The sequence below is a fragment of the Oncorhynchus nerka genome, linkage group LG17 (assembly GCF_034236695.1).
Source record: "Oncorhynchus nerka isolate Pitt River linkage group LG17, Oner_Uvic_2.0, whole genome shotgun sequence".
NCBI classification, from domain to species: Eukaryota; Metazoa; Chordata; class Actinopteri; order Salmoniformes; family Salmonidae; genus Oncorhynchus; species Oncorhynchus nerka.
Genome location: NC_088412.1, coordinates 49,902,120 through 49,914,540, shown reverse-complemented (window position 1 = coordinate 49,914,540; position 12,421 = coordinate 49,902,120). Strand labels below are relative to the sequence as shown.

General features: G+C 47.0%; 1 protein-coding gene across 1 annotated transcript in view; it reads right to left on the bottom strand.

The window, feature by feature from the left end:
- The window catches only part of LOC115145416 (zinc finger CCCH domain-containing protein 3-like), an 88,456-nt gene that overhangs the window by 25,030 nt on the left and 51,005 nt on the right, over positions 1-12,421 (bottom strand). The window contains exon 4 of the mRNA XM_065003220.1: positions 6,067-6,236. Within this exon, the coding sequence (XP_064859292.1) occupies positions 6,067-6,236 (170 nt within the window). The remainder of the gene's footprint in view (positions 1-6,066; positions 6,237-12,421) is intronic.

Sequence of the window (12,421 nt, the reverse complement as noted above, 5' to 3'; positions counted from 1 at the left end):
GCTAAATACAGGGAAATTCTTGAGGGAAACCTGTATCAGTCTTCCAGAGATTTGAGACTGGGACGGATTCCAGCAGGACAATGACCCTAAGCATAGTGCTAAAACAACACTTGAGTGGTTTAAGGGGAAACATTTAGATGTCTTGGAAAGGCCCTTACCTCAATCCAGTTGAGAATAGGTGGTATGACTTAAAGATTGCTGTACACAAGCAGAACCCATCAAACGTGAGGGAGCTGGAGCAGTTTTGCCTTGAAGAATGGGCAAAAATCCCAGTGGCTAGATGTGCCAAGCTTATAGAGACATACCCCAAGAGACTTGCAGCTGTAATTGCTGCAAAATGTGGCTCTACAAAGTATTGACTTTGGGGGGCGTGAATAGTTATGCACGCTCAAGTTCAGTTTTTTTTGTCTTATTTCTTGTTTGTTTCACAATTTAAAATATTTTGCATCTTCAAAGTGGGAGGCATGTTGTGTAAATCAAATAAATCAAATGATGCAACCCCCCCCCCAAAAATCAATTTTAATTCCAGGTTGTAAGGCAACAAAATAGGAGAAATGCCAAGGGGGTGAATACTTTCGTAAGCCATTGTATCTTCCATAACCTGACTTCAATGTCCTTTTAGAGAATTTGGCAGAAGTCCAACGGGTCTCACAACCACGCCAGCCCAGGACCTCCAGATCCGGCTTCTTCTTCTGCAGGATTTATGTGAGACCAACCACCCGGACAGCTGATGAACAGATGCATATCTGTATTCCCAGTTATGTGAAATCCATAGATTAGGGCCTAATGAATGTATTTCAATTGACTGATTTCCTTAAATGAACTGTAACTTTGAAATGGTTGCATTTATATTTGTGTTCAGTGTCGTATTTTCTGTGATTTTATTAAGCAGTGAGTAGGAGAATAGAAGGGAGCCTGAGCGAACCGGCACTGTATTGTATGTATAATAAAGCTAATATATATATATGTTTTAGCTTTATTATACTGTATTGTAGGTATAATAAAGCTAATATATATATATATATATGTTTTAGCTTTATTATACTGTATTGTAGGTATAATAAAGCTAATATATATATATATATGTTTTAGCTTTATTATACTGTATTGTAGGTATAATAAAGCTAATATATATATATATATATATGTTTTAGCTTTATTATACTGTATTGTAGGTATAATAAAGCTAATATATATATATATATATATGTTTTAGCTTTATTATACTGTATTGTAGGTATAATAAAGCTAATATATATATATATGTTTTAGCTTTATTATACTGTATTGTAGGTATAATAAAGCTAATATATATATATATTTTTAGGTTTATTATACAGATAACCATATTTTTTGCATACGCTTCTGTTCCTAATCCCCAAACCTACCACTGGTGTGCGTGGCCAAAGAGCTCTATTTTCATGTCATCTTACCATAGCTAGAACCCTCTGCAAAGGGTTCTAGGTAGAAAACTGCAAAGGGTTCTAGGTAAAATAAAATAAAACTCTGCAAAGGGATCTACCTAGCACCAAAAACGGTTCCCCTATGGGGACAAGCCGACGAACACTATATGGTTCCACATAGCACCTTTTTCTTTTCTAAGAGTGTACCGGAGACCTGATAGCCTATAGTTTTTGGAGGGAGGGAGGGAGGGAAGGATGCAGGGAACGAGATATGGGGATGGTGGAAAAGAGGGGGGAGGTAAGGTAAGGAGGCTTGATACCTAGCCAAGTCTCTAATTTTGGCATATTTCAGATGTAAAATATATCCTCTTCATCAGTGTGAGTTCCTGTGATCTTGGCACTATGATGGGAGGCCACTGGCAGATGACCAGAAAAATAAGACGTGTAATCTCAGCTAACTGGAGATCTGAAATTATAACCGCTGGTGTGGTGGACACTGGCAGATGACCAGAAAATAAGACGTGTAATCTCAGCTAACTGGAGATCTGAAATTATAACCGCTGGTGTGGTGGACACTGGCAGATGACCAGAAAATAAGACGTGTAATCTCAGCTAACTGGAGATCTGAAATTATAACCGCTGGTGTGGTGGACACTGGCAGATGACCAGAAAATAAGACGTGTAATCTCAGCTAACTGGACTGGTGAGATCTGAAATTATAACCGCTGTCGTGGTGGACACTGAAGGCATTTTCAGAGCATGCTGGAATGTGGTGTTGTGGAGAGTGGGTGTGTGAAAATGGCACTTCTGTGTGTGTGTGTGTGTGTGTTTGTGTATCAGGAGGCGAGTCACAAGCTGCAGGAACAGTAGGGAACTCTTCAAATCCAGCCACATATTTTGGCAGAGAGAGCGAGAGAGAGTAAGAGATAGAGACCGGGGAGAGAAAGAAAGACCAAGTCTGTATGTGACAGAGGGAGGAGAGAGACCCCTTACGAAAACCCACATGATTTTCACGTGATCGCGTGTGATTTTACGTGACGTTAAATGCGATAACGTGTGACAACATGGTGAGCACGTGTGAAATAAATGTAACACGGGCATGAAACATTTCAACATGTGATGACATGAAACAACACGTGACAACATTTGAGCACAAGGGAAAACCCTTGGGACGGTAATTGAATGAATAACCGTGTCATTGACAGTTATGGAATAGGCCTATATCCATTTTAGGATTTTTTTTTTATTAACTTTATTTTCACGTAGATCATCCATACCTAATAATGTAAGTGTTTACTAATGATTATAAGCGATTGTTTTGCTAACTTATCCCTGTCAATTAAACGTTCTATATCTCCTCTTCTTTCCAATTGACCTTTGATGTGCAAGCAGCTAATCCGCAAAATGCGCTGGGATGTAGAGCACGTTTTAATTGGTTGCTAGGAAATAATTACATCCATCTTCTTTAAAAAAAAAGGTTGGATGTGTCTGTCATTAATTATTCAACAGCAGTTGACAAGGTTGTTCTGGCTCTGAGGCCTATACAGTGGGGCAAGAAAGTATTTAGTCAGCCACCAATTGTGCAAGTTCTCCCACTTAAAAAGATGAGAGAGGCCTGTAATTTTCATCATAGGTACACTTCAACTATGACAGGCAAAATGAGAGAAAAAAAATCCAGAAAATCACATTGTAGGATTTTTAATGAATTTATTTGCAAATTATGGTGGAAAATAAGTATTTGGTCAATAACAAAAGTTTATCTCATTACTTTGTTATATACCCTTTTTAAGTCTTCACAAAGTTTCCACACACTGTGTCTGGTATTTTGGCCCATTCCTCCATGCAGATCTCCTCTAGAGCAGTGATGTTTTGGGGCTGTTGCTGGGCAACACAGTCTTTCAACTCCCTCCAAAGATTTTCTATGGGGTTGAGATCTGGAGACTGGCTAGGCCACTCCAGGACCTTGAAATGCTTCTTACGAAGCCACTCCTTCGTTGGCCGGGCGGTGTGTTTGGGATCATTGTCATGCTGAAAGACCCAGCCACGTTTCATCTTCAATGCCCTTGCTGATGGAAGGAGGTTTTCACTCAAAATCTCACGATACATGGCCCCATTCATTCTTTCCTTTACACGGATCAGTCGTCCTGGTCCCTTTGCAGAAAAACAGCCCCAAAGCATGATGTTTCCACCCCCATGCTTCACAGTAGGTATGGTGTTCTTTGGATGCAACTCAGCATTCTTTGTCCTCCAAACACGACGAGTTGAGTTTTTACCAAACAGTTATATTTTGGTTTCATCTGACCATATGACATTCTCCCAATCTTCTTCTGGATCATCCAAATGCTCTCTATCAAACTTCAGATGGGCCTGTACATGTACTGGCTTAAGCAGGGGGACACATCTGGCACTGCAGGATTTGAGTCCCTGGCGGCGTAGTGTGTTACTGATGATAGGCTTTGTTACTTTGGTCCCAGCTCTCTGCAGGTCATTCACTTGCTTGTTTGTAGGTGACCAAATACTTATTTTCCACCATAATTTGCAAATAAATTCATTAAAAATCCTACAATGTGATTTTCTGGATTTTTTCTCTCATTTTGTCTCTCATAGTTGAAGTGTACCTATGATGAAAATTACAGTCCTCTCTCATCTTTTTAAGTGGGAGAACTTGCACAATTGGTGGCTGATTAAATACTTTTTTGCCCCACTGTATGTCAAAGAGTGTAAAAAAAATTTACGTTGAAAACACTATGTTAAAAGCACAATGTTTTCACGTGTAAAAGATAACGTGAAATGTCACATGGAAAGTGTTCCAAAAAAACACGCTTTCACAGGATTTTCCACGTGTGATATCATGTGGTTTTTCTGTAAGGGGAGAGAGAGAGAGAGAGAGAGACAGAGAGCACGAGAGCAAGAAAGCGATTGAGCTAGCGAGAGATTGAGAGAGCAGCTCAGGGCTGGGTTTAATCTGCGTCGTCCAGTTCTCCCCACAGCAGCCCCTCCTCCTGTCCTACTGACTGATGACATGTCTAACACACCTCATACCTCCTATTTCCTCCTCCTCTACCATAGTGCTACTTCCGTGACTGCACACTATCACACCACAAGATACACACTCACTCTGTGGTCTATAACAAGTGCATAACCTTTGCCTACAATGACTGGCACAGTGTACAGTTGAAGTCAGAAGTTTACATACACCTTAGCCAAATACATTTAAACTCAGTTTTTCACAATTCCTGACATTTAATCCTAGTAAAAAGTCCCTGGCTTAGGTCAGTTAGGATCACCACTTCATTTTAAGAATGTGAAATATCAGAATAATAGTTGAGAGAATGATTTATTTCAGCTTTTATTTCTTTCATCACATTCCCAGTGGGTCAGAAGTTTCCATACACTCAATTAGTATTTGGTAGCATTGCCTTTAAATTGTTTCACTTGGGTCAAAAGTTTTGGGTAGCCTTCCACAAGCTTCCCACAATAAGTTGGGTGAATTTTGGCCCATTCCTCCTGACAGAGCTGGTGTAACTGAGTCAAGTTTGTAGGCCTCCTTGCTCGCACATTCTTTTTCAGTTCTGCCCACAAATTTGGTATGGGATTGAGGTCAGGGCTTTGTGATGGCCACTCCAATACCTTGACTTTGTTGTCCTTAAGCCATTTTGCCACAACTTTGGAAGTATGCTTGTGGTCATTGTCCATTTGGAAGAACCATTTGCGACCATGCTTTAACTTCCTGACTGATGTCTTGACATGTTGCTTAAATGTATCCACATAATTTTCCATCCTCATGATGCCATCTATTTTGTGAAGTGCACCAGTCCCTCCTGCAGAAAGGCACCCCCACATGATGCTGCCACCCCCGTGCTTCACGGTTGGGATGGTGTCCTTTGGCTTGCAAGCCTCCCTCTTTTTTCTCCAAACATAATGATGGTCATTATGGCCTTGCAGTTCTATTTTTGTTTCATCAGACCAGAGGACATTTAAGTATCTTTGTCCCCATGTGAAGTTGCAAACCGTAGTCTGGCTTTTTTATGGCGGTTTTGGAGTATTGGCTTCTTCCTTACCGAGCGGCCTTTCAGGTTATGTCGATATAGGACTCGTTTTACTGTGGATATAGATATTTCTGTACCTGTTTCCTCCAGCATCTTCACGAGGTCCTTTGCTGTTGTTCTGAGATTGATTTGCACTTTTTGTAACAAAGTACGTTCATCTCTAGGACACAGAATGCGTCTCCTTCCTGAGCGGTATGATGGCTGCATGGTCCCATGGTGTTTATACTTGCGTACTATTGTTTGTACAGATGAACGTGGTACCTTCAGGCATTTGGAAATTGCTCCCAAGGATGAACCAGACTTGTGAAGGTCCACCATTTTTTTTCTGAGGTCTTGGCAGATTTCTTTTCATTTTCCCATGATGTCAAGCAAAGAGGCACTGAGTTTGAAGGTAGTCCTTGAAATACATCCACAAGTACACCTTCAATTTACTAAAATTATGTAAATTAGCCTAACAGAAGCTTCTAAAGCCATGACATCATTTTCTGGAATTTTCCAAGCTGTTTAACAAGAAATTTGTGGTGGTTGAAAAATGAGTTTTAATGACTCCAACCTAAGTGTATGTAAACTTCCCACTTCAAACTGTATTTGTAAGGTGTGTGTGTGTGTGGTACCTGTCCTGTTGATTGGCGCACTGGTTGTCACAGTGCGGGACAGCTTATTGGCTGAGACGCTGTAAAGGTTTCCGCCAATCCAGCGCATGCCCAGCCCTCTGCCTCTCCAGTGTTGGGCCGGGGGGTGCCTGTCCTGTCCGGGGGGACGCAGACGACTCTGGAGCACACTCCTGGAGGAGAGAGAGAGAGACAGAGAGAGAGAGAGACAGAGAGAGGGAGGGAGACAGAAAGAGACAGAGACAGAGAGACAGAGAGAGACAGAGAGAGGGAGGGAGACAGAGAGAGACCGAGACGGAGAGAGAGACAGAGAGAGACAGAGAGAGGGAGGGAGACAGAGACAGAGAGAGAGACAGAGAGACAGACAGAGGAGACAGAGAGAGACAGAGAGAGAGGAGAGAAAAAGCAGAATAGAGTGAGGAGGGAGAAATTGGCAAAGCATTAGGAAAAGCATACATGGAACATCTTGCTTGAACAGTTTGACAAGTCCAGGTTTTGATATTTTCTATGGGAGGAAACATCATGGTATGATAACTCCTGGAGAACGCAGTACTTGGGCAAAAATATAAATTCGGTATAACCACAAAGTAGTAATGAGCTGAATGATACTGCTCTTGTAATTTGCTCACTTCCCCACCACATCCACACCCCTTCTCTTTCTGCCTGTCTTTTGCACTCCTCTTCCACTTTATCTCCCCTTCTCATCTCCCTCTTTACGCTTCCCAGTCCTACCCTCCCTCCTCACCTCCCTCTTTCTCTCCTGTGTCACAGCACTCTGTTAAATTGCCGCCCTAATGGAAAGGGCGGCAGTGTGGAAATGGAGAGAATTGAAAAGAGGAGGAAATCAATGAGATAATAGACAGGGCAGGAGGCCAGAGCAGGGAGGGCTGCCCTCGGGTCCTGAAGCAACGCGTGGTGCCGAACAGACACACACAAATGCAGTCGCACACACACACACACACACACACACACACACACACACACACAGGATAACCACAACCACAAGCCTACAGAATACACACAAATAAATATTCACAAAATGACATGCAGAAGCGAAGGAAGTCACCCTCTGTGCTATGTGTGTAACTGTGTGTGTGTAACTGTGTGTGTGTAACTGTGTGTGTGTGTGTGTGGGGGGTTATGGCAATAAATTGTACTGGCCTGTCACTTTTATTTGGGTGGGATTGGGACTGGTGTGCAGTGGGCTGGAGGTAATATGCTGCTGTAGTTCAGATGGGCTGGCAATGTGTTTGGAGTCAGAGTTCATGCCTCCCATTACAGAGAACAGAGCGGGGACCCCAAACACACACATAAACAACTACGCTAAGGTAAACACTCACACACTACAACTATAGTTACACAATAACAGAGACAGAAACACACACAGAGAACCACACACAGAGAATCACACACAAGGACACACAGCCAGCGAGATCGCTAGTTAGCTACCTCTCACCCTCTCCCGCACCAGGCCATAACTCACCAGCAGAGACACTCAGTTTCACAAATATAAGATCAGTGTGTGCCCTACACAGGGCAACTGGAGCCCAGGGAGCCATAATGGAGGCTAATGTAGGAGCAGTGACTGCCTCCCAGGGAGGCTTTAGCAGAGCCCAACAGCCAGAGGAGCCATCATGGAGGTTAATGTGGATATGACATGAACACTTAACATAGACAGCAGTTAACCCTGACACATGGTGCAGGACTTGGGAGGGGAGAAGGGGGGACTAGACACCTGGTGAGGGAGTATTGGGGAAAAATGGCAAGGTGTGTGGTTGAGTGTGTGTGAGCATACATACAGTATGAAAGAAAGTGTGTGCCTATATAAGAGTGCATCATGAGTGTCTGTATGCATGTGTGTGTGTGTGTGTGTGTGTGTGTGTGTGTGTGTGTGTGTGTGTGTGTGTGTGTGTGTGAATGAGGGTAGTAATGTGAGGTAGGCAGCTGTCTGAATGAGTTTCCCCCTCCAGCACAACATCATTACTGAACATTATACATATTACTTCCTGTACACCACCACTATTTCCACTACTATCGCCATGTAATCTCCCTATTAATGAGAGAGGGGGAGAGAGGAGGGAGGATGGAAAGAGGGGAAAGGGAGGGAGAGAGAGAGAGGAGGAGGGAGGATGGAAAGAGGGGAAAGGGAGGGAGGGAGAGAGAGAGAGGAGGAGGGAGGGTGGACAGAGGGGAAAGGGAGGGAGGGAGAGAGAGAGAGAGAGAGGAGGAGGGAGGATGGAAAGAGGGGAAAGGGAGGGAGGGGGGAGAGGAGGAGGGAGGATGGAAAGAGGGGAAAGGGAGGGAGAGCCATCCCTCTTCTCTTTCCTTATCCCCTCTTCTCTCTCCTTGACCTATTCCTGTGCCGCCCTTGACCCCAAAGCAAGAGCTCTGTTATCAAAGGTACTCCAGGCCTGTCCGCCACACAAATCCTCCCCTGCCAGACAGCACGTTCGTTTCAGGGGGAGCCTTTTCACCAACACGCCAATATACCACTCTGCTCCCCAGCAGCCCTGGGGGACACATCCTGGCTGCACACACATCATCCCAATCACCATGGTGATTCATTAATGGGACAAACTATGGGGGAGAAGAGAGATTTTGAGCTGTGTGTGTGTGTGCATGCGCGTGTGTGCAGGCGCGTAGGTGTGTGTGCGTGCACGTAGGTGTGTGTGTAGGTGTAGGTGTGTGTGTGCAGGTGTGTAGTTGAACATTCACCCCAGTCTGACATTCTGAGCATTCAGGGGGAGGTTTTCATCAAGGACCTCAGATCATCTTTCCCTCTATCCTGACTAGTCTCCCAGTCCCTGCCGCTGAAAAACAAACCCACAGCATGATGCTGTCACCACCACGCTTTAACATAGGGATGGTGCCAGATTTCCTCCAGCCGTGACACTTGGCATTCAGGCCAAAGAGTTCAATCTTGGTTTCATCAGACCAGAGAATCTTGTTTCTCATGGTCTGAGAGTCCTTTAGGTCCTTCTGGAAGGTTCTCCCATCTCCACAGAGGAACTCTGGAGCTCTGTCAGAGTGACCATTGGGTTCTTGGTCTCCTCCCTGACCAAGGCCCTTCTCCCCCGATTGCTCAGTTTGGCCGGGTGGACAGCCCTTGGAAGAGTCTTGGTGGTTCCAAACTTATTCCATTTAAGAATGATGAGGCCACTGTGTTCTTGGGGACCTTCAATGCTGCAGAAATGTTTTGGTAGCGTTCCGCAGATCTGTGCCTCAACACAATCCTGTCTCGGAGCTCTACGGACAATTCCTTCGACCTCATGGCTTGCTTTTTGCTCTGACATGCACTGTCAACAGTGGGACCTTAAATAAACAGGTGCCTCTGTGCTTTTCCAAATCATGTCCAATCAATAGAATTTACCACAGGTGGACTCCAATAAAGTTGTAGAAACATCTCAATGATGATCAATGGGAACAGGATGCACCTGATATAAATTTAGAGTCTCATTGGGTCTGAATAATTTATTTCTGTGTTTATTTTTAATACATTTGCAAAAATGTCTAAAACCCTGTTTTTGCTTTTTCATTATGGGGTATTGTGTGCAAATTGATGAGGAAAATATTTTATTTCATCCATTTTAGTAACAAAATGTGGAAAAAGTCAAGGGGTCCGAATGTAAATTTACAGCAGGGGTAAGTTGACCCCATGGACCATGATCCCACAGAGCTGTAGGTGGTGAGTGTGGAGGAGGAGAGGAGAGGAGGTGGAAGAGGTGGAGAAAATAGCAGAGAGGAACTCTCTTGTGAGTATATTCTGAGTGTTTGCATGCCTGTGAAATTGTGCGTGTGTGTGTTTGTGTGTACAGCTCTCACCATGCGCGACACACAGATGAAGGAGAGAGCGATTCAGCACTACTACTGCCGTTGATGAACGATCAGACTTTTGTTTTGGTGACAGGGAAGAATTTGGGGGTCGCGCGAGTGCTCTGAATAATGCTGCTCTGGCCTGTTTGCTTGCAGCGAAAGCATTAGTAAGCTCATACTGGGGAAACAGTTACCCTTGGAACAGACTGAGCAGCGCAAACAGCTCCTTCCTAGAGCGAGGAGAGGAGGACTGCACTCTGTAATAACAGTGGTCCTAAACACACTCGTTACGCATTAAGACATTTCAATCGACACTAATCGTATGAGAGTAAGGGCCACCTCTGGGGCAAAACGACATCAAATTAAGACAATCAGGAATCTGTAGATGAGAGTGTACGGGTGTGAGAGAGACATGACCGTTAGAATGGCCCGCGAGTAAGAAGGGATACGTGAGAAAGACATGACCGTTAGAATGGCCCGCGAGTAAGAAGGGATACGTGAGAAAGACATGACTGTTAGAATGGCCCGCGAGTAAGAAGGGATACGTGAGAAAGACATGACCGTTAGAATGGCCCGAGTAAGAAGGGATACGTGAGAAAGACATGACCGTTAGAATGGCCCGCGAGTAAGAAGGGATACGTGAGAAAGACATGACCGTTAGAATGGCCCGCGAGTAAGAAGGGATACGTGAGAAAGACATGACCGTTAGAATGGCCCGCGAGTAAGAAGGGATACGTGAGAAAGACATGACCGTTAGAATGGCCCGCGAGTAAGAAGGGATACGTGAGAAAGACATGACCGTTAGAATGGCCCGCGAGTAAGAAGGGATACGTGAGAAAGACATGACCGTTAGAATGGCCCGCGAGTAAGAAGGGATACGTGAGAAAGACATGACCGTTAGAATGGCCCGCGAGTAAGAAGGGATACGTGAGAAAGACATGACCGTTAGAATGGCCCGCGAGTAAGAAGGGATACGTGAGAAAGCGATAGGGGGATAGATATGATAAGTGACGAGTAGAGGAGTAAAACTGCCATATGAACTGGCGTGAAGGAGGGCTGAGTGGAGGTGTGAATGAGTGTGTAAGTGATGGGCGAAAGGAGAGGAGAGCGGAGCAGCCTTTATTGCCGCCTCCCACATCCTGATCAATCGAGGAGCACTAGACGAGATGAGAGACCGCGTGTGTGTGTGTGTGTGTGTGTCACAAAAGTAGCTCAAAAAATGAGGTGAGGATGAGGAGAGACGCAATAAGAGGTGAATGGATAGACAATGAAAAGAAAAAAGGCGAGCAGCAACACAACGATATGGATAGGGAGAAAGAGGGAAAACATAGAACATGAGGGAGGCAAATAAGCAATAGAGTAGGCGAGAAAAGAAGGGATGGAGAAGACGGGCGGAGCGAGGGAGGGCTGGAGCGAGGGAGGGCTGGAGCGAGGGACGGCTGGAGCGAGGGTGGGCTGGAGCGAGGGACGGCTGGAGCGAGGGAGGGCTGGAGCGAGGGACGGCTGGAGCGAGGGAGGGCTGGAGCGAGGGACGGCTGGAGCGAGGGACGGCTGGAGCGAGGGACGGCTGCAGCGAGGGACGGCTGGAGCGAGGGACGGCTGGAGCGAGGGAGGGCTGGAGCGAGGGAGGGCTGGAGCGAGGGAGGGCTGGAGCGAGGGAGGGCTGGAGCGAGGGAGGGCTGGAGCGAGGGGCGGTTGGAGAGAGGGGCGGTTGGAGCGAGGGACGGCTGGAGCGAGGGAGGGCTGGAGCGAGGGACGGCTGGAGCGAGGGACGGCTGGAGCGAGGGACGGCTGGAGCGAGGAGGCTAGAGCGAGGGACGGCTGGAGCGAGGAGGGCTGGAGCGAGGACGGCTGGAGCGAGGGACGGCTGGAGCGAGGAGGGCTGGAGCGAGGAGGGCTGGAGCGAGGAGGGCTGGAGCGAGGAGGGCTGGAGCGAGGACGGCGGGAGCGAGGAGGGCTGGAGCGAGGAGGGCTGGAGCGAGGACGGCTGGAGCGAGGGAGGGCTGGAGCGAGGAGGGCTGGAGCGAGGAGGGCTGGAGCGAGGAGGGCTAGAGCGAGGACGGCGGGAGCGAGGGGAGGGCTGGAGCGAGGAGGGCTGGAACGAGGGGCGGTTGGAGAGGGGCGGTTGTAGCGAGGGACGGCTGGAGCGAGGGAGGGCTGGAGCGAGGGAGGGCTGGAGCGAGGGACGGCTGGAGCGAGGGAGGGCTGGAGCGAGGGACGGCTGGAGCGAGGGAGAACTAGAGCGAGGGACGGCTGGAGCGAGGGAGGGCTGGAGCGAGGGACGGCTGGAGCGAGGGAGGGCTGGAGCGAGGGACGGCTGGAGCGAGGGAGAACTAGAGCGAGGGACGGCTGGAGCGAGGGACGGCTGGAGCGAGGGACGGCTGGAGCGAGGGAGGGCTGGAGCGAGGGACGGCTGGAGTGAGGGAGAACTAGAGCGAGGGACGGCTGGAGCGAGGGACGGCTGGAGCGAGGGAGGGCTGGATCGAGGGACGGCTGGAGCGAGGGACAGCTGGATCGAGGGAGGGCTGGAGCGAGGGAGAACTAG